The sequence below is a fragment of the Salmo trutta genome, chromosome 30 (genome assembly GCF_901001165.1).
Source record: "Salmo trutta chromosome 30, fSalTru1.1, whole genome shotgun sequence".
Lineage (NCBI taxonomy): Eukaryota > Metazoa > Chordata > Actinopteri > Salmoniformes > Salmonidae > Salmo > Salmo trutta.
In genome coordinates, this window is record NC_042986.1 from 29,735,905 (window position 1) to 29,757,814 (window position 21,910).

Genomic DNA, 21,910 nt, shown 5'->3' on the forward strand with positions numbered 1-21,910 from the left:
AAGAAAACCTGCTCCAGAGCACTCAGGACCTCAGACTGGGGCAAAGGTTCACCTTCCAACAGGACAACAACCCTAAGCACACAGCCAAGACAATGCAGGAGTGGCTTCGGGACAAGTCTCTGAATGTCCTTGAGTGGCCCAGCCAGAGCCTGGACTTGAACATCGAGAGACTTGAAAATAGCTGTCCATCCAACTGGAGAGCTTGAGAGGATCTGCAGAGAATAGGACAAACTCCCCAAATACATGTGTGCCAAGCATGTAGCGTCACACCCAAGAAGACTAGAGGCTCCCATCACTGCTAAAGGTGCTTCAACAAAGTACTGCATAAAGGGTCTGAATACTTATGTAAATGTGATAGTTGCAAATTTATTTTAAATTTAAACCATTTCTAAAAACCTGTTTTTAGTTTGAGGAGAATAAACAATTAATTCAATTTTAGAATAAAGCTGTAATGTAAACAAATGTGAAAAGGGTCAAAATAGAATGGTGAAATGATATACACTGACAATTCACACAATTAAGTTGTGAAACAATGAATGTGCACTAATTGGCAGGAGAGCGCGCATTCTGGAGTGATTAGTGCATTGTGCATCTGGCCGCTGCATGGTCAATCTGATGTCTGCATTGGCCATACAGAATTTACGGTGATACGGCCTCGAACATTGCGGAGCAGTGCAGAGCTGTTGTCAAGGAAGTGAGTTTATGTATCGCACCCACCTACCAATGATAATGTGGAGCTAATACAAAGCCCTCCGCATGGTTACAACATTCGGGAGCTGCATGGCGATGCTGTACAGAGCTCAATTTGGCATCTGCATGCCTCTGGAGGCACCGCAATTGCGTCACACCCTCCATATGTTGCCACCGACCAGATTTTCAGATCAAGCATAAATTGTCTTTTAGTCTAGGCCTCCACAATTGATTAGTTCCCTCCTGGACAAAAATACAATTAATTAATTATATATATATATATATATATATATATATATATATATATATATATATATATATATATATTTTTTTTTTTTAAATTTTATTTCACCTTTATTTAACCAGGTAGGCAAGTTGAGAACAAGTTCTCATTTACAATTGCGACCTGGCCAAGATAAAGCAAAGCAGTTCGACACATACAGAGTTAGTAACACAAGGAGTAAAACAAACATACAGTCAATAATACAGTAGAAACATAAGTCTATATACAATGTGAGCAAATGAGGCGAGACAAGGGCTGTAAAGGAAAAAAAGGCCATGGTGGCAAAGTAAATACAATATAGCAAGTAAAAACACTGGAATGGTAGATTTGCAGTGGAAGAAAGTGCAAAGTAGAAATAATGGGGTGCAAAGGAGCAAAATAAACAAATACAGTAGGGGAAGCGGTAGTTGTTTGGGCTAAATTATAGATGGGCTATGTACAGGTGCAGTGATTTGTGAGCTGCTCTGACAGCTGGTGCTTAAAGCTAGTGAGGGAGATAAGTGTTTCTAGTTTCAGAGATTTTTGTAGTTCGTTCCAGTCAGTCATCGGCAGCAGAGAACTGGAAGGACAGACGGCCAAAGGAGGAATTGGCCTTGGGGTTGACCAGAGAGATATACACCTGCTGGAGCGTGTGCTACAGGTGGGTGCTGCTATGGTGACCAGCGAGCTGAGATAAGGGGGGACTTTACCTAGCAGGGTCTTGTAGATGACCTGGAGCCAGTGGGTTTGGCAACGAATATGAAGCGAGGGCCAGCCAACGAGAGCATACAGGTCGCAGTGGTGGGTAAGATATGGGGCTTTGGTGACAAAACGGATGGCACTGTGATACTCAACAGCCTACGGACCAAATAAGCAACTAATTTCAGTCAGCAATACATTGCACTGTGTAAGAAGCCTGCAAGTAAATGACAATTTAATTCACTGGATTTGAATTTAATTCTCCTTGTTATCTTAGATTTCACACAAAATAATTTATAGTACTTTTCCAAATGGCTTCAAATGCAGAAAGCACCGGCACAAGGAAAATCAATGGGATGTCGAGTTTGCTACACACTTTGAAAAAGCACGCGATCAAACAAAGCTTTGGATGTCCATGATCACGTGGTTGACATTTGATACAAGCGTTGGTACTTTTGTATCAGATTGCTTTGAAAATATGAAGAAAACCTTGAAGCATACCATCCCTAAAGCACCCAGTGCTTCACACCGTTTGAGTGACGAGAGAGATATGTGCTCGGCCCTCCGTCTCCTGTAGTCCACGATCATCTCCTTTGTCTTGATCACGTTGAGAGGTTATCCTGGCAACACACTGACAGGTTGACTTCCTCCCTATAGGCTGTCTCATTGTTGTTCATGATCAGGCCTACCACCGTTGTATCGTCGGCAAGGATCCAGTTGGAGGTGTTTACTAAGGACCCTGGGACTAGAGGTCGACCGATTTAAAAATCGGAATGGCCGATTAATTAGGGCCGATTTCAAGTTTTCATAAATCGGAAATCGGTATTTTTGGACGACGATTTTATTTATTTAATATATATATTTTTACACCTTTATTTAACTTCTTATGGCTTGAGGGTGCCATTTTCACGTCTGGATGAAAAGTGTGCCGAAAGTATACTCCATGCTCTTCAGGCTCAGAAGGTAGGATATGCATATAATTGGTCGATTTGGATAGAAAACACTCTGAAGTTTCTAAAACTGTTTGAATGATGTTTGAGTATAACAGAACTTATTTGGCAGGCGAAACCCCGAGGACAAACCAGCCAGGATAAAAAAAAAATTGAGGTTACTCTTCCATGGGTTTTCATTGAGAATCTAGAATTCTAAGCGAGTTGCTTGCAGTTCCTATCGCTTCCACTGGATGTCAGTCTTTAGAAATTGGTTGATGTTTTTCCTTTGTGTAATGAAGAAGTAAGGCTGTCCAGAACGAGGCTCGAGGGAAGTGTACTTTTGATAGAGGCGCGCGACCTGAAAGCAAGCTCCACTTTGTTTTCCTCCGGTATTGAACGCAGTCTATCCAGTCTTAAATTGTATCGATTATTTACATAAAAAAATACCTAAAGTTGTATTAGGAAAGTTGTTTGCTGAAAATTGTCAAAGATTACAGGTAACTTGAGAGATTTTGTAGTCATGTTGTGCAAGTTGAAACTGGTGTTTTTCTGGATCAAACGCGCCAAATAAATGGACATTTTGGATATATAACGACGGAATGAATCAAACAAAAGGACCACTTGTGATGTTTATGGGACATATCGGAGTGCCAACAGAAGAAGCTCGTCAAAGGTAAGGCATGAATTATTTATGTTATTTGAGTTTTGTGTCGCGCCTGGCGGGATGACATATGATTGTCAGTGTTTGTTTGTTGGGGTGCCATCCTCAGATTATAGCGTAATTTGCTTTCGCCGTAAAGCCTTGTTGAAATCTGACACGGTGGCTAGAAATGCAAGAAGTTCAGCTTCAATTTGGTGTATTGCACTTGTGAATCTATGAAAGTTAAATATTTGTAATAATTTTTGAATTTGGCGCTTTGCCATTAAACCAGATCCCGATCCCGTTAAGAACACATTCTTATTTTCAATGACCGCCTAGGAACTGTGGGTTAACTGCCTTGTTCAGAGGCAGAACGACAGATTTTTACCTTGTCAGCTCGGGGATTCAATCTTGCAACCTTACGGTTAACTAGTCCTACGCTCTAACCACCTGCTTTACATTGCACTCCACAAGGAGCCTGCCTGTTACGCGAATGCAGTAAGAAGCCAAGGTAAGCTGCTAGCTAGCATTAAACTTCTTTAAAAAAAAAAAAACAATCATAATCACTAGTTAACTACACATGGTTGATGATATTACTAGTTTATCTAGCCTGTCCTGCGTTGCTTATAATTGCTTATGTACACGTTGCTCCAACCATAAACATCAATGCCTTTCTTAACCTCTCTGGGCTAGGTGGGACGCTTGCGTGGGACGCTAACCACACTGTCCGATTTCAAAAAGGCTTTACAACGAAAGCAAAACATTAGATTATGTCAGCAGAGTACGCAGCCAGAAATAAGACACCCATTTTTCAAGCTAGCATATAATGTCACAAAAACCAAAACCACAGCTAAATGCAGCACTAACCTTTGATGATCTTCATCAGATGACACTCCTAGGACATTATGTTATACAATACATGCATGTTTTGTTCAATCAAGTTCATATTTATATCAAAAAACAGCTTTTTACATTAGCATGTGACGTTCAGAACTAGCAAACATACCGAAAACTTCCGGTGAATTTACTAAATTACTCACGATAAACGTTCACAAAAAAACAAATTATTTTAAGAATTATAGATACAGAACTCCTTTATGCAATCGCGGTGTCAGATTTTAAAATAGCTTTTCGGCAAAAGCACATTTTGCAATATTCTGAGTAGATAGTTCGCCATTACGGGCTAGCTAATTTGACACCCACCAAGTTTGGCGTTCACTAAACTCCCAGGACTTCTACTTCAACCACAAATGTTGTTCTGGTTCAAAATAATCCAGTCATGTTCAAATATCCTCTGTTTTGTCCGTGCGTTCAGGTCCCTATCCGAACGGTGACGCATGTCGTGACAAATTTCAAAATATTCCATTACCGTACTTCGAAGCATGTCAAACGCTGTATAAAATCAATTTATGCAATTTTTCTCGTAAACGTTTTCGTTCTAAGACTGAAATAAGAAAATGGTGTCTTCACGTGGGCCCGTGTCATTGTTCTCAGATCAACCACTTTCCAAATGCGCTACTGTTTTCCGCCCAGGGACTGCAGAGTCATCATTCCCCGTTCTGGCGCCTTGTGAAAGCCTATGGGAGCCTTAGAAAATGTCACGTTACAGCAGAGATCCTCCGTTTTCGATAAAGAGGCTATAGAAGGCCAAGAAATGGTCAGAGAGGGCACTTACGGTATAGAATCTTCAGGTTTTGGCCTGCCATATAAGTTGTTATACTCACAGACACCATTCACAGTTTTAGAAACTTTAGGGTGTTTTATATCCAAATCAAACAATTATGCATATTCTAGTTTCTGGGCAGGAGTAATAACCAGATTAAATCGGGTACGTTTTTTATCCGGACGTGAAAATACTGTCCCCTACCCAAGAGAGGTTAAACGTTAGCTTTCTTACATGGCACATATTGCACTTTTACCTTCTTCTCCAACACTTTGTTTTTGCATTATTGAAACCAAATTGAACGTTATTATTTATTTGAGGCTAAATTGATTTTATTGATGTATTATATTAAGGTAAAATAAGTGTTCATTCAGTATTGTTGTAATTGTCATTATTTAAAATGAAAAAAAAAAAATTATTTGTTAAAACGGACAATTAATCGGTATTGGCTTTTTTTGGTCCTTCAATAATCTGTATCGGCGTTGAAAAATCATAACTAAGTTCTAGAGGTCGATTGATTAAGTGATGAGCTTTGAAGGTTGTATGGTGTTGAACGGTGTGGAGTGCAATAGAGATTGCGTCATCTGTGGCTCTGTTGGGGCTGTATGCAAATTGGAGTGGGTGTCAGGTTTCTGGGATGGTGTTGATGTGACCCATGACCAGCCTTTCAAAGCACTTCATGGCTACAGACATGAATGCTAAGGGTCGGTAATCACTTAGGCAGGTTTCCTTGGTGTTCTTGGGTACAGGGAGTATGGTGGTCTGCTTGAAAAATAGGTATTAATAGCCTGTCAGGGATAAGTTGAAAATGTAAGTTAAGACCCATGCTCGGAGTACACGTCCTGGTAATCTGTCTACTCCCTGTGAATGTTAATCTGTTTAAAGATCTAACTAATGTCAGCTATGGCGAGCGTCCGCAACAGCTGGTGCTCTCATGCATGCTTCAGTGTTGCTTGCCTCGAAGTGCGCATAGAAGTAATTTAGCCCATAAGGTAGGCTTGTGTCACTGGACGGCTTGCGGCTTGGCTTCCCTTAGTAGTCTGTAATAAACTCTGCAAAAAAAAAAAAATAATGTACGTCCCTTTTTCAGGACCCCGTCTTGAAAAGATAATTAGTAAAAATCCAAAATCCAAATAACTTCACAGATCTTCAATGTAAATGGTTTAAACATTGTTTCCCGTGCTTGTTCAATGAACCATAAACAATTAACGAACATGCACCTGTGGAACAATCGTTATGACACTAACAGCTTACAGACTGTAGGCAATTAAGGTCACAATTATGAAAAGTTAGGACACTAAAGAGGCCGTTCTACTGACTGACACCAAAAGATGCCCAGGGTCCCTACTCATCTGCGTGAACGTGCCTTAGGCATGCTGCAAGGAGGCATGAGGACTGCAGATGTGGCCAGGGCAATAAATTGAAATGTCTGTACTGTGAGACGCCTAAGACAGCGCGACAGTGAGACAGGACAGACAGCTGATCATCCTCGCAGTGGCAGACCACGTGTAACCACACCTACACAGGATCGGTACATCCAAACATCACACCTGCGGGACAGGTACAGGATGGCATTAACAACTGCCCGAGTTACACCAGGAACGCACAATCCCTCCATCAGTGCTCAGACTGTCCGCAATAGGCTGAGAGAGGCTGGACTGAGGGCTTGTAGGCCTGTTGTAAGGCAGGTCCTCACCAGACATCACCGGCAACAACGTCGTTGGACCGGACAGGACTGGCAAAAAGTGCTCTTCACTGACAAGTCGCAGTTTTGTCTCACCGGATTTTCGTTTATCGCCGAAGGAATGAGCATTACACCGAGGCCTGTACTCTGGAGCGGGATCGATTTGGAGGTGGAGGGTCCGTCATGGTCTGGGGCGGTGTGTCACAGCATCATCAGACTGAGCTTGTTGTCATTGCAGGCAATCTCAACGCTGTGTGTTACAGGGAAGACATCTTCCTCCCGCATGTGGTACCCTTCCTACAGGCTCATCCTGACATGACCCTCCAGCATGTCAATGCCACCAGCCATACTGCTTGTTCTGTGCGTTATTTCCTGCAAGACAGGAATGTCAGTGTTCTGCCATGGCCAACGAAGAGCACGGATCTCAATCCCATTGAGCACTTCTGGGACCTGTTGGATCGGAGGGTGAGGGCTAGGGCCATTCCCCCCAGAAATGTCTGGGAACTTGCAGGTGCCTTGGTGGAAGAGTGGGGTAACATCTCGCAGCAAGAACTGGCAAATCTGGTGCAGTCCATGAGGAGGAGTACCGCACTGCAGTACTTAATGCAGCTGGTGGCCACACCAGATACTGACATACTTTTGATTAGGGAGACATTATTCCATTTATGTTAGTCACATGTCTGTGGAACTTGTTCAGTTTATGTCTAAGTTGTTGAATCTTAGGTTCATACAAATATTTACACAAGTTTGCTGAAAATAAAACGCAGTTGACAGTGAGGGCGTTTCTTTTTTTGCTGAGTTTACTTTGCAAGCCCTGCCACATCCGACGAGCGTAGTCCTGTATTTACGCTTTGCCTGTTTGATGGTTTGTCTGAGGGCAACGCAGGATTTCTTATAAGTGTTCAGGTTAGAGTCCCGCTCCTTGAACACTCTACCCTTTAGCTCAGTGCGGATGTTGCCTGTAATCCATTGTTCTGGTTGGGGTATGTACTGTGGGATCGACGTCGTCATTGCACATATTGATGAAGCCGTTGACTGATGTGGTATACTCAAATGCCATCGGATGAATCCTGGAACATATTCCAGTCTGTGCAAGCGAAACAATCATATAACTTAGCATCTGCGTCATCTGACCACTTCCGTATTGAGAGAGTCACTGGTACTTCCTGATGTAGTTTTAGTTCTGGCTAATAACAAAAAACTCAATTTCTTTCTCAACAAAAAAAACACTTGTATCATAATTGTATTTGGACATTTCTCCATATCCATTACGATACTCAATTTGTCCGAGTACTCGGCCCACCCCTAGGAAGCTAACCCAGTCTATTTTTCCTCAAGGTGCCCAACGGTTGTTATGGTAAACACCCCACCCGTCTGTAGCAAACAATATTCATGAGTTCATAGAATTAAGTGTGCTGGACTTTCTTATTGGTCAGTGAAATTAGTATTTTAGTGTTGTGAAAACACTAGTGTACATTAGCGGTCAGTGCCGTTTAGGATGAGGGAGGACTTCTTTGTTTTTTGAGTATGGCGTGATTTCTATAACAGCATATTGGATGACTGTCATTCATATTACATTCACCTAACCTTTGTAACAGCGATAGGTTTAGTCTAATACATGATACAAAAGTGTTCCCTATAACCATTATGAGGTTGCTACAACCTAGCCCACGAATGAAAGTTCACAAAGTAGGTGCACAGTTTGAGAGAATTTAGAAATCAAGGTGACTGAGAGTGACACATTCAATACAGCCTTGCACACTCTTGCCTGCATCTAGCTTATTTAGGGTGTAATCATTAGTCCAACAGTTTTAACTTATGACTGAAATCCCGTTAACGGGATCGGGATCCGGTTTAACCTTTCTGGGCTAGGGGGCAGTATTTTCACGGCCGGATGAAAAACGTACCCAATTTAAACAGGTTACTACTCTGCCCCAGAAACTAGAATATGCATATTATCAGTAAATTTGGATAGAAAACACTGAAGTTTCTAAAACTGTTTGAATGGAGTCTGTGAGTATAACTGAACTCATATGGCAGGCAAAAACCTGAGAAAATTCCAAGCAGGAAGTGGAAAGTCTGAGAATTGTAGTTCTTTTGATTCTCTATTGAAACTACAGTGTCTGTGGGGGACGTTGCACTTCCTAAGGCTTCCATTGGCTGACTAAAGCCTTCAGAAAGTGGTTTGAGCATTCTCCTGTCACTGGGCAGATAATAGGAGCTCAGTTTCTGAGTGGACTGCCTGGCAACAAAGGGATTGGATATGCGCGGTCACGCCGTTCCTTTTTCTCCTTGAATTAATACGCTATTGTCCGGTTGGAATATTATCACAATTTTACGTAGAAAATACCATAAAGATTGATTTTAAACAGCGTTTGACATGCTTCTAAGTACGGTAATGGAACATTTTGACTGTCTGGTTCTGCGCTCACGCATTTTGTCTTTGGATAAGTGATCTGTACGCAGGTATTTGGACATAAATATGGATTATTTGGAACAAAAACATTTATTGTGGAAGTAGCAGTCCTGGGAGTGCATTCTGATGAAGATCAGCAAAGGTAAGAGAATATTTCTAATACTAATTCTGAGTTTAGGTTGCCCCGAATTTGGCGGGTGTCTGTATAGCTCACCGTGATGGCTGAGCTATGTACTCAGAATATTGAAAAATGTGCTTTCTCCGTAAAGCTATTTTAAAATCTGACACAGCAGTAGCATCCAGGGGTAGTCCATCTATAATTCTTGAAATAATTGTTACATATTTTGTCAACGTTTATGATGAGTATTTTTGTAAACTGATGTGCACATTCACCGGACGTTTTGCTAGGATTACATTTTCTGAACATCACGCGCCAATGTAAAATGCTGTTTTTGAATATAAATATGAACTTTATCGAACAAAACACATGTATTGTGTAACATAATGTCCTAGGAGTGTCATCTGATGAAGATCGTCAAAGGTTAGTGCTTCATTTAGCTGCGTTTTGGGTATTTGTGATGCATGCTAGTTGCTTGGAAATGGCTGTGTGGATATTTGTGTCTATGTACTCTCCTAACATAATCTAATGTTTTGCTTTCGCTGTAAAGCCTTTTTTGAAATCGGACAACGTGGTTCAATTCAGGAAAGGTGCATCTATAAAATGGTGTAAAATAGTCCTATGTTTGAGAACTTTGAATTATGACATTTTGTGGTTTTGAATTTGGCGCTCTGATTTTTCACTGGCTGTTGAATAGTGTGGGACGATTGCGTCCCACCTACCCTAGAGAGGTTAATGAGAAGTTTCTTTAAAATGGTGTAAAATAGTTGTCAATTCTACTTTCTCAAACATACATTGTTTTTGAATTTTCCGCCCTGATATTTCACTGGCTGTGTCCCGCAGGTCCTAGCCCATAGAAGTTAATGGCAAAGCGCCAAATTCAAAAATTATTACAAATATTTAACTTTCATAGATTCACAAGTGCAATACACCAAATTGAAGCTGAACTTCTTGCATTTCTAGCCACCGTGTCAGATTTCAACAAGGCTTTATGGCGAAAGCAAATTACGCTATAATCTGAGGATGGCACCCCAACAAACAAACACTGACAATCATATGTCATCCCGCCAGGCGCGACACAAAACTCAAATAACATAAATAATTCATGCCTTACCTTTGACGACCTTCTTCTGTTGGCACTCCGATATGTCCCATAAACATCACAAGTGGTCCTTTTGTTTGATTCATTCCGTCGTTATATATCCAAAATGTCCATTTATTTGGCGCGTTTGATCCAGAAAAACACCAGTTTCAACTTGCACAACATGACTACAAAATCTCTCAAGTTACCTGTAATCTTTGACAATTTTCAGCAAACAACTTTCCTAATACAACTTTAGGTATTTTTTTATGTAAATAATCGATACAATTTAAGACTGGATAGACTGCGTTCAATACCGGAGGAAAACAAAGTGGAGCTTGCTTTCAGGTCGCGCGCCTCTATCAAAAGTACACTTCCCTCGAGCCTCGTTCTGGACAGCCTTACTTCTTCATTACACAAAGGAAAAACATCAACCAATTTCTAAAGACTGACATCCAGTGGAAGCGATAGGAACTGCAAGCAACTCGCTTAGAATTCTAGATTCTCAATGAAAACCCATGGAAGAGTAACCTCAATTTTTTTTTTATCCTGGATGGTTTGTCCTCGGGGTTTCGCCTGCCAAATAAGTTCTGTTATACTCAAACATCATTCAAACAGTTTTAGAAACTTCAGAGTGTTTTCTATCCAAATCGACCAATTATATGCATATCCTACCTTCTGAGCCTGAAGAGCATGGAGTATACTTTCGGCACACTTTTCATCCAGACGTGAAAATAGCACCCTCAAGCCATAAGAAGTTAAACCAGAGTTTCTATTGGACTAATTAAAGTATGTTTATCCCTGTTCCGATCCATTTAAGATAGGTTTTTCAACAGAGTCGCTGAAACAAATGAACCTTGATCTCTGCAAACAGTTCACTTTCATAGCAGCCACATACAAACAGCATGATCATTTGCTCATTTATAATTCCTTTCTCTCTTTGAGCCAACTACTCACCACATGTTATGCACTGCAGTGCTAGCTAGCTGTAACTCATGATTTCAGTACCAGATTCATTCTCTGATCCTTTCAGCTCTGATAGGTTGGAAGATGTCTTACGGAGCTTGTCATAATCACTGTCTAAGTCTATGGAAGGGGGTGAGCACAATGAACCTCCTAGGTTTTGTATTGCACTTAATGTACACAGAAGAGGACGGAACACCAGCTGTCCTCCAGCTACACCATGGTGATAGCCTCAACAGCACTCTGTAGGGTACTGACATTTATTGCAAAACAGTGTGTTTTAATCAATTTGGTGACTTGAATATATTTTGTACAGTTCTCTTTAAAGTATCACTTTATTGATTTACTATTTTTATGAAATTCGCTGAGAAAGATGGTCCTACCCTTCCTCCTCTGAGGAGCCTCCACTGACAGATCATAATTAAACGTTACAATTGACAGTTTATAATATAAGGCACCATTTCACTCAATACAAAAGTAGTGCTGGTTGATCACACTGAGACATTTTAAAAATCACCTTTCTGCCATTTCCTCTATGGAAATGCAATGGCATGACGTGATTGATGTCCTTCCGAATAATCGAAAAAGATCGGACAGAAGAAAAATCGAACATTGTAAAAACATTACTGTGATAGAGAGTAAACATCACTTGAATTCAGTCAGATAGCTAAGTCGCTAAGTATACGTACCTGCCCTCGTTCGATAATTTGAATAGCTAGTAGACACTCTAAAAAGTGAGCAAAGTCATCAACATGCAAACAAGCCAAGTAGATAACGTTAGCCGGCTAGCAGCATTGTTCAACTGGCCAGAACATTCGAAACAAGAGCCGATGTAACGTTAGCTAGCTGGCTACGTTTCTTGAGGCCAGACACACATTCCTGAGTCGAGGTACAAGAGATAATACAATACTGTACTGACAAACCGGCGAGTAACTAACGTTATCTAGTTGTAAAGCCAGCCTTTTAAACACCATGCCACCATGGTTTGCTATCATTTCCCCTCACATCATAGGTACTGAATGTGTGTAGCTACCTTTTTGTTGTGCGAACCGCTGCTCCGTTGCACCACTCAGCAGCGCCGATAACTTCAATCAAATGCGAGCAGAGCCACACTTTCTTCATACAGCAATTAACGGGAAGTGCACTCTTTGGAATATTGCTTTGACAGCTACAATTCCAGTCAAGCGTTGGCCAAAGTAAAATGGCAACCGTTGGGGGTGTTTCCGTTTTGAAGACCTGAAAGAGAAGAGGGGCGGAGTTTAGAATGCAATAGGGACGGCACTTCAAGCTAAGCACGCCCATTAGACCTTATCAGTGTACGATCGGTGCTCAGAAAAAAGGGAAAGAAGGCGTGATTTAGGCGTGGTCAGGAACAGGAAAGGGGTTGGGCAAATTTAAGGGAGGCGAACTTCCCATGCCTTTTGTGAAAAAAAAAGGTAAGCAGTGAGCTAGCTAGCAATCTTTGTGAGATAATGGAGGGGTTGAAAGGACAATTTAAATGATTGCATTAAGTGTTAATTTAGCCATTAGATTAATATGTATATTATGTTTCTAAATTCATGAATGGGATAACGATTAAATATGTTTTTTTTATGTATGTAAATTTTGACATACAACAAAATGGAATGTTAGCTAGCTTATTTTAAGGATTGAAGAATTGTTTCCGACCAAAAAGCACATGAATGATGCCGCGTTCAGATGCTAATCAGAACTAGAAAACTCTGACATTTCCAACTTGCTAACTGGTTAAACGTGACACGTGTATAGCTACAACCAGTTAGCAAGTCGGAAAGTTTCCAACTAGCACATGAACGCTGCATGACACTAAATCGTGGTTTCCCGACCAGCATCTGAACGCTGCATTAAAGGATGCAGTCTTTGAAGGGGCAATAATAAAGCATTGTATTCGTTTGTCGGCCATTTACAGAAATATTAAGCTAGGTGATAGCAATAGAAAGAGGACCTCTGCATTAATAAGCAGCTCAATTTCACAATTTTATAATGCAACCATTCAGTGTAAAATAAAATTTAGAAAAACTGACAAGTAGACTTCGATTAAGAAATTCTGGTTTAATGTAGTCAATGTTATCACCTTATTATTTCTCCAAAGGTTATAGGAATGACTGTTACGACACTGAAAAGTTTAGAGTTATTGTGAAGCCAGGCTTTTTTAAACCTCCCCTCCCCCATTTCTCATCTCTCCACTGTGATGACAGATGTGAGCAGTATGGCACAAAATGGCTGCCAAGAATAATCAAAATGGCTGCTACAGACTGTGAATACGAGGTGTAATTACTGCATAGTGCTTTAATAGTTTTGAAAAAAAATGTATGTATTTACATAAATGTCTACATATGCTTCCCTGGAAAATGATATCTTAAATGAAACCAAGGAATGAGGAGAACCTTGATCCTATCACAGGCAACCAAGTGCTTGCTGCCTGGGAGATTGTTAGAAATTGATACAAAATGAAGGTTTCTGAAATGTAATGTTGATGTCCCCCGATAAAAAGATAGTCTTCTAGACATCCGGGTTGCTCCCACAATTTTCAATTGACTTAATGATGCTTTCAAAACAACTCGGAATATCGGAAAACTCGGAGCTCATTTGTCTACGAGTTTCCAAGTCGGACATTTCCGACTTTCCGAGTTCCGAGTTGTCTTGAAAGCGGCACCGTCTGTATGTAATATAACCTCAGTTTGGCATAGTAACAATGTCACTACCTTATCCGCTTGAATAAAATGCAAAATAGTAGCTAGCAAAATGGAGATCACGGAGGTTATTTTTAATGACTGCGTTTCACAAGTGGCTAGTTTGAGTCAACTACCTCACCAAAACCACTTAAGGTTTTGCCTGCAAACTTTGGTTTCGAATCGCAACGTTCTCGCATGTCTGCCTCGTTATTTATTGGGAGAGTTCGCTACAACCTTTTTAAGCCCGAAAAGTAGAAATCGGATAAAAAAATGTAAAGACGGGATGACGGAAACAGAAAATGTTTAGGTAGACTTTCCAAATGTCGGCAAAACACACTAGACAAGGTGGGATAATTTTGTGTCGGTAAAATGAATTATTCAAGAAATGTCGGTGGCAATATTGATAGCCTAATAACCATCATTTGGAGTCACGCGATGACGTGTGGTGCTCCCTTTACAACTCAGGAAACCATGCAGTTTATTAGGCCACAGATTAAATCAATGATGAACTTCACAGGGTGGTGAAAATTCAAGGTGATGAGCTTGATGCTGCTTTCCTATACATATCGTGGGTCTTATTTTGGTGACATGATCATCAATGCTTGGCTTTGACACAAATGTAATCTAATGTAGGCTGTACATACACTCTAAACAACAGCGAGAAGATAACAGTACCAGTACCAGAGTGGGCACACTGGCTACAAAACGCTTCTCTTTTTTTTTTTACCTGAGAAACCATCAGTAGAGTTGAAAATTCGATGGAAACCCATTTAATTTGTATTCTTTATTAGATACATGGGATTAATTGAAAAGGGTATTTGTATGTGCGCTACGTCATCACGCACAGCCTGCAACAAGTCAGTTAGATGGAGACCTCTCTGGTGGGCATATTGTTTTTATGTGGATTTTAGAATATCCGCATGAAAATATGTCGCCAATTCGATGGAAAGCTAGGTTTTTTATTTATTGGAAAGGAGTAAAGCTCATCGCCGTGCTCTTTCACCACCCTGTGAATTTCGTAATTTATTTAAGATTTAGCCTAAAACTCCATGCTTTCCCGAGTCGTAATGGGAGGACCACACACCATATCGCTTGACTCGAAGTTTACTTCGATTTGGTGGTTATTATATCAATATTTTAGCATGAAGACGTTTCCACCGCCATTTCTCGCATAATACGTTTTACTGACAGAAAGATCCCACCATGTAGAACGAACAAATTATCTGTCCGCATTTATAATTGTACCAAACTCCCTTTTCCTATCATAGATGTCATGATTTAAATAAACATATTGTATGACTAGTCGCATAAAAACTGTCCTGAATAGTGGTTAATGCCGAGGGTCGGTTTTAGACTTAATAGAAAGACTTAATAGAAATATGGAGATTTTGTAAAAAAAAAAACGTCTGTAGAGAAGTTTGAAGGGAAACAAGGTGAAATGTTGAAGAAGACCAAACACTGCAGTGGGAGGGGTTATAGACGGGTGTTAGATGGAATAGACTGACATAAAAATAAAGATTAGAATGTGAATAGAGCAGATTTGGAAATTGAAAATTAACCCCATTTGGAGACATACCCCTTGTTGTTCACGAGGTCAGCCTGACCCTGGAACCTACATGCAGAATCCTATTCACTCATCTTTCCATATAAGGTTTGTTTTTGGAAGTTGAGTTTGTTTATAGTCAGCTGTAGGCATTTCCACTATTTGCATAAAATACTAATTGAACCCCAGGTTTTAAACAAGGCATAAACCATTGGGTGTAATCAGTGTTCCAGATACAGTAAATGGAGCTGACAAGATTCAAGTGTTTCCCTGTTGTTATTGCCCTATTGCACAACATTAATGCTTCATTCATAACATCTCGTAAATTCGAAAATACCAGCATATGACTGGGAAAAATCCACTTGAACGCCCCTCTAACTGGTAATTACTAGTGGGAAACTTGTCTATCATCTCTGAGCTCGGAATTGTCCCAAATGTGGGGTGGCAGGTAGCCTAGTGGTTAGAGCGTTGGACTAGTAACCGAAAGGTTGCAAGATTAAATCCCTGAGCTGACAAGGTAAAAATCAGCTGTTCTGCCCCTGAACAAGGCACTGTTCCTAGGCCGTCATTGAAAATAAGAATTTGTTCTTAACGGACTTGCATAGTTAAATAAAAGGGGGGGAAAAAAATTGGTTTGCAAGTGTAACTGGTGTGAAATGGCTAGCTAGTAGTGTTTCAATTGGGCAGCTTTTGTGGAGCGATACAGTAGGTAAATGCTTTGTGGGACGCAGTTGTTCAGAGGGTCCCTGGTTCGAGCCCAGGTTGGGGAAAGAAGAGGGATGGAAGCAATACTGTTACATTGAACAGTGATGTGGTAAAAAAAAAACTCTGATCGCCGTTCGTAGTGAATAAAGTGACACTACTTAACACTTTAATGCATTTTTCCGCAAAAGGTGTGTAAACCCTTGTGCAAAATAAAAATATATTATGTAAATGGTGTTTATTTGCATTTAACCTACGCTACACTGTTTGCGAGCATGATAGCTGTAATTTTAGGTTATGGTTGCCGCAGCTTGTTTGCCATTAGCCAATTGGCGTTCTCAACAAGTTCAAAACGAGTTCAAAGCATCTCTCCTTCCAGAGAGACATCAGGGACCGTAACATACTCTGTTTCACAGAATCATGGCACTCTCGGGATATACTGTCCCAGTCCATACAGCCAGCTGGGTTCTCAGTACATTGTGCAGGCAGGAATAAAGAACTCTCTGTGAAGAAAGGCATTATTTCATGATTAGTGTGATTGTGATAACATACAGAAACTCAAGTCCTTTTGTTCACCTTACCAAGAATAATAGATGGCTGCATTCGTGCAAAACTGAAAGCGTAAACCAACGCATTTAACCATGGTATGTTGACTGGGAATATGGTCAAATACAGTGTAGTTACTCCCTCAGTAAGGCAATCAAACAGGGAAAAAGTCAGTACAGACAAGATTTATGTGGCAAGGTCTACAGACAATCACGGATTTCAAAAGGAAAACCAACCAGGACACCAACATCTTGCTCCTGGACAAGCTAAACACCTTAAACGATTTGAAGGCTATGCTACCAAATACTAATTGAGTGTATGTACATTTCTGATCCACTGGGAATGTGATGAAAGAAATAAAAGCTGAAATAAATCATTCTCTCTACTATTATTCTGACATTTCACATTCTTAAAATAAAGTGGTGATCCTAACTAACCTAAGACAGGGAATTGTTACTAGGATTAAATGTCAGGAATTGTGAAAAACTGAGTTTAAATGTATTTGGCTAAGGTGTATGTAAACTTCTGACTTCAACTGTATTCAATCTCTCCCTATCCCAGTCTGCTGTCCACCATTGTTCCTGTACCCAAGAAAGCAAAGGTAACTGAACTAAATGACCGTGCAACTGGGTCCTGGATTTCCTGACGGGCTGCCCCCAGGCGGTGAAGGTAGGAAACAACACCTCCACTTCACTGATCCTCAACACAGGGGCCCCACAAGGGTGTGTGCTCAGCCCCCTCCTGTACTCTCTGTTCACCCATGACTGCGTGGCCACACACGCCTCCAACTCAATCACCAAGTTTGCAGACGACACAACAGTAGTAGGCCTGATTACAAACATTGACGAGACAGCCTACAGTGAAGAGGTGAGGGCCCTGGCAGAGTGGTGCCAGGACAATAACCTCCCCCTCAACGTCAACAAAACGAAGGAGCTGATCGTGGACTTCAGGAAACAGCAGAGGGAGCATGTATCTATCCACATCAACGGGACCGCAGTGGAGGTGGAAAGCTTCAAGTTCCTTGGCATACACATCACTGACAATCTGAAATGGTCCACCCACACAGACTGTGGTGAAGAAGGCACAACAGCGCCTCTTCAACCGCAGGAAGCTTTTACAGATGCACAATTGATAGCATCCTGTCGGGCTGTATCAACGCCTGGTACGGGAACTGCACCGCCCACAACCACAGGACTCTCTAGAGGGTGGTGCAGTCTGCCCAACGCATCACCGGGGGTACACTGCCTGCCCTCCAGGGCACCTACAGTACCCGATGTCACAGGAAGGCCAAAAAGATCATCAAGGACATCAACCACCCAAGCCACTGCATGTTCCCCCCGCTACCATCTAGAAGGCGCAGTCAGTACAGGTGCATCAAACCTGGGACCGAAAAACAGCTTCTATCTCAAGGCCATCAGACTGTTAAATAACCAGCTACCACCCGGTTACTCAACCCTACACCTTAGAGGCCGCTGCCCTTTATCCATAGACATGGATTACTGAATTACTGGCCACTTTAATAATGGAACACTCGTCACTTGAATTATGTTTGCATACTCATTTACTCATCTCATATGTATATACTGTATTCTATTCTACTGTATTTTAGTCAATGCGACTACGGCATTGCTCATCCTAATATTTATATATTTCTTAATTCCATTATTTTACTTTTGGATTTGTGTATTGTTGTAAATTGTTAGATACTACGGCACTGTTGGAGTTAGGAACACAAGCATTTCACTACACCTGCAATAAGATCTGCTAAATATGTGTATGTGACCAATAAAATGTGATTTGGTGTGAACGCACACAACTCGTTGCTCCCAGTTCACAAGTAGTTTCTTTAAAGTTCCCACCTGTTATGAACACAGCATTACCTATCTGATTCAACTCACCAACTAATCACCAAGCCATTGATTAAGTGAATCAGGTGTATGACTAGATAAAAATAAATTGCTTACCCTGGGTACTATTGAAGGTAGGCTAAACCAAGAATATTCCCATCTATGAAACAGATTATGACAAATGGATTTATTTGTCGGATAGACCAACTAGAGCTGGGACGATAAACCGAAAATGATCGACACCGACCATACCGATCACTTATCGCAAGCATTTTACTGATATCGTTCATTACAAGAAATCAAATAAGTAGCCTATACTAGAGAAATGTGAAGATTGAAATGAAATAAGTTTGCTAATATAATAGCAGTAGTAATTTTAAGGATTTTTGTTTTTAAATGGTGGTGCACATGGTTATAAACTTATCTAGCTATTTATCATTATCGCATCAATTCAGGCAATCTATGGCGATATGTTTTTTTGTCCATATCCCCCAGCTCTAAGACCAACTACATCACTGATGACATGAGCTCAAGAATGTTGAAATATAATACTTCATATTGAACATGCAATAATGCCTGGATTCTCAATTGCACCATGCAGATATCGTAACCATATGCAATTTATGCCTAAACAGACATTGTTAACATTCAGATAAGACAGATGTATCCATATATTTACAGAAGAACTGTTGATTATTATGCATTATTTTATTTTCACAATCAAAGTGTGTTTATAGTATTAGGGCATGAATTTATCACTTGTTATTTGCACCTTCTCTCTTCCATTGTGAAGGATGAACCTATTATAGGATATTGTCTTATACACAGTGATTTCTTATCATCATGGCAATGAAACCTCATTACAACCAGACCAACCAGCTTTTCTTTTTTTCTTTCAACAATACCATAATAATGTCAATATGTTGCCATTTTAGAGCGATGATGATGAAAACTGTATGGAAGTGACTCCATTGACTACAGCTGTGGCACAGTCATCAGTCTTCTACTTTGCGAGCCGGTCTACAGAATGTCCAGTGGTGCTCCACTGTATTCTCATTGGCTCGCTCGCTCATGTGATGCACTCGAGTGTTCCGGATGGTGAAGCCCTGCTTCATAATGTAGTCCATTAGGTGAACCCTGAGGGTCACTTCCTGGTGGTAGTCACACGGTCCAAAAGTGAAGGACACCTGGAAGTCTCTTGTGTCCATCATGTGTTTGTTCCACTTGGTGAAATTTTTGCAGATGCCCTCCAGCAGGGCTTGCACCTTGGTTGTTATGGTGAGCTGTGTGATAATGACGGCCACTGGGTTTGAATACTTGGACAGTTTCCGTGTGCTGGATAGCTCAACCACCTGCTCAAAGATGTCCAGAGGGTAGAGCGGCTTGGGTTCGTTGAGGCAATGGATCAACGGTTCAATCAAGTAGAAATCCGCCTCCTTCCTCAGGAGGTCAGTTTCAGTGAAGTCCACAGGGAGCGTGAGCTCGGACGTACGTAGGAAGTTCAGCACGTACCGGAAGAGTGTCCCATCGCGGTCGATGAAGTAGTTTCCCTGGGCGTCCCGCGTTGTGGGAAAATCCCCACGGAACATGGCGCCCAGCATGGAGTCTGGGTATCGCTGCAGGGTTGATAGGGAGGTGGTGTACAGGTGGCCCCCCACATTCAAGGTCACTGGGTTAGTCATCTACAGAGTGATGATACATTAGCATTGTGGAATTAGACAAGAACATGAATATAGCTATATGAATAAATCAAGAAACAACAGCAAGATATGTTGAACAAAAACATCTGGCAATACATCAAACATATTTAATTCTAACCACTGTGGTACTGGTCAACATACTCATCTCAGTAGCCATCAACATTACTCTTAATCTGAACTGAATTTGAAGGTAGCCTTGACTTCAGGTTGTCCTGTGTTACATACCCTATGGCCCCAGTCTCCATTCTCCATTTGTAAACAGAAAAGCCCACTTCAAGATCAAACCCAGAAAGGCTGCTGATATGATCAGAAACTTAGTGCAGTATGTCTTGTCTTCAATATCACCTGGGAAAACAAGTCACAAAGCAAGATATAATGTCATCATATTGACACTGGTGTGTTCAGCAAAGTCAGGTGAGTTGGCTTGGTCAAAGACTGCAAAACAAGCTCCAAACTGTATCTGCCAATTCACGATTTGCTTAAGACCAAACGGTCTGTGACGAGTTTATTCATAGAATCAAAGATCATGCTTCACTCAACAAGAGAATCGACTTACATATTGATCAGCTTGAGGTGGGACAAAGCCTGAGCAGAGTAATTGTTAGATACCCATCACAGATGTCTTTAAACCTTCGAATTAGCAGGGAATTTATAATGTTGTGATTTTCAGGCAGATCAATGTGTGGACAGACTGAGGACAATTTAGTGATTTCCAAAAATGAAGCTTAGACTGACAGACTTTGAGCATGAAAAACTAAAATATGTTTTGCAAAGCTGAATAACTAGCTACAGTACTGTTGATGTGACCTGTTAGTACAGAGATAAATGAGAACACAGTTCAAATAACCTCATTACCGTGTGTAATATTAATAGTAAAATACATTGCACCATTACCGCACATACTAGTGTGGCGCCATTGATGCAGAAAAACACGTCCAGCGCGAGCACGGATGCAGATGCGCATCCCCACATCATCAACTGGCTAGCTGCTAGTAGGCTATATTGGCAACGTAGATATCAAGAGCAACGATTTGGAGAGTTAGCTAACGATCTATGGCATTGTATTAAACACTCGTTAAACGTTTGAAATTGCATTGCAAAGGCTTATTTTGATATGCTCGTCTATTGTATTTTGGGGTTAGACAACCAACGTGCCATTCGCTACTGTTAGCTAGCTAGTTAGCACAAATTACAGCTGTTATATTTAGCTATCTAAAGTGGTCGATAGCATTTAAAAAAAACATTACCTGTATGTGAAAGGTTACCCTTATTATTTCATCGATTTTACATGTTCGTTTAAAAGCTATCTAGACCGATATTTTGCTCTCGTCAATGTTGGCAGCTGGCTGCAAGGTGATGAATGGTGTCCGATCACTGTTCCCGATGCCCAGGCTACAGGGTCGTCACTAGTTACCACAGTCACAAAATCATAAGCCCCGCCTATTCCTACAATTTATCTTCTTAAAATCTGATTTAAAACCTAACCCTTACCGTAACCCTGATCTTAATCACACTGCTAACCTTATGCCTAACCCTGACCTTAAATTAACACCAAAAAGCACATTTTGGTTTATTATATTTCTCAATATAGCAACTTTGTGGCTTTGGTAAATAGTAAAAACCAGGCTGCAGCAAAACTAGCCAGCTAAACAAATGGACAACCAAATTCTTATGCGGGGTTGACGCTAATTCACGAAAATTAGAGCTCTCACTTTTTTCAACATGAATGCG

General features: G+C 40.9%; 2 protein-coding genes across 5 annotated transcripts in view; both read right to left on the bottom strand.

Annotated features, from left to right (window-relative positions):
* The window catches only part of LOC115168466 (coiled-coil domain-containing protein 71), a 57,657-nt gene extending 45,217 nt beyond the window's left edge, over nucleotides 1-12,440 (bottom strand). The window contains exon 1 of one of the 3 annotated variants that reach the window (XR_003870672.1): nucleotides 12,182-12,440. The gene's annotated coding sequence lies outside the window, so the exon portion shown is untranslated. The remainder of the gene's footprint in view (nucleotides 1-12,181) is intronic. The other 2 variants (XM_029723782.1, XM_029723781.1) reach the window with 2 other exon arrangements.
* A 6,211-nt stretch (nucleotides 12,441-18,651) lies between these two features.
* On the bottom strand, nucleotides 18,652-21,590 carry kctd6b (potassium channel tetramerization domain containing 6b). Of its 2 annotated transcripts, none has more exons than XM_029723784.1 (3): nucleotides 21,427-21,590; nucleotides 20,405-20,524; nucleotides 18,652-20,161 (listed from the first exon to the last, which is right to left on the bottom strand). In XM_029723784.1, the coding sequence occupies exons 2-3, from the start codon at nucleotides 20,429-20,431 to the stop codon at nucleotides 19,475-19,477; spliced, it is 714 nt and encodes a 237-aa protein (XP_029579644.1). In that variant the 5' UTR covers nucleotides 20,432-20,524; nucleotides 21,427-21,590; the 3' UTR covers nucleotides 18,652-19,474. The 2 variants fall into 2 exon arrangements, with proteins under 2 accessions (XP_029579644.1, XP_029579645.1); XM_029723785.1 differs by lacking the exon at nucleotides 21,427-21,590 and adding an exon at nucleotides 20,736-21,407.
* Between the last annotated feature and the right edge of the window lie 320 nt (nucleotides 21,591-21,910).

Bases quoted from the DNA above. Each gene is read 5' to 3' on its own strand.
- kctd6b (XM_029723784.1), bottom strand. From the start codon at position 20,431: ATGGAGAATGGAGACTGGGGCCATAGG. The intron at 20,162-20,404 runs GTATGTAACACA...ATCACTCTGTAG, and splicing joins ATGGAGACTGGGGCCATAGG to ATGACTAACCCAGTGACCTT.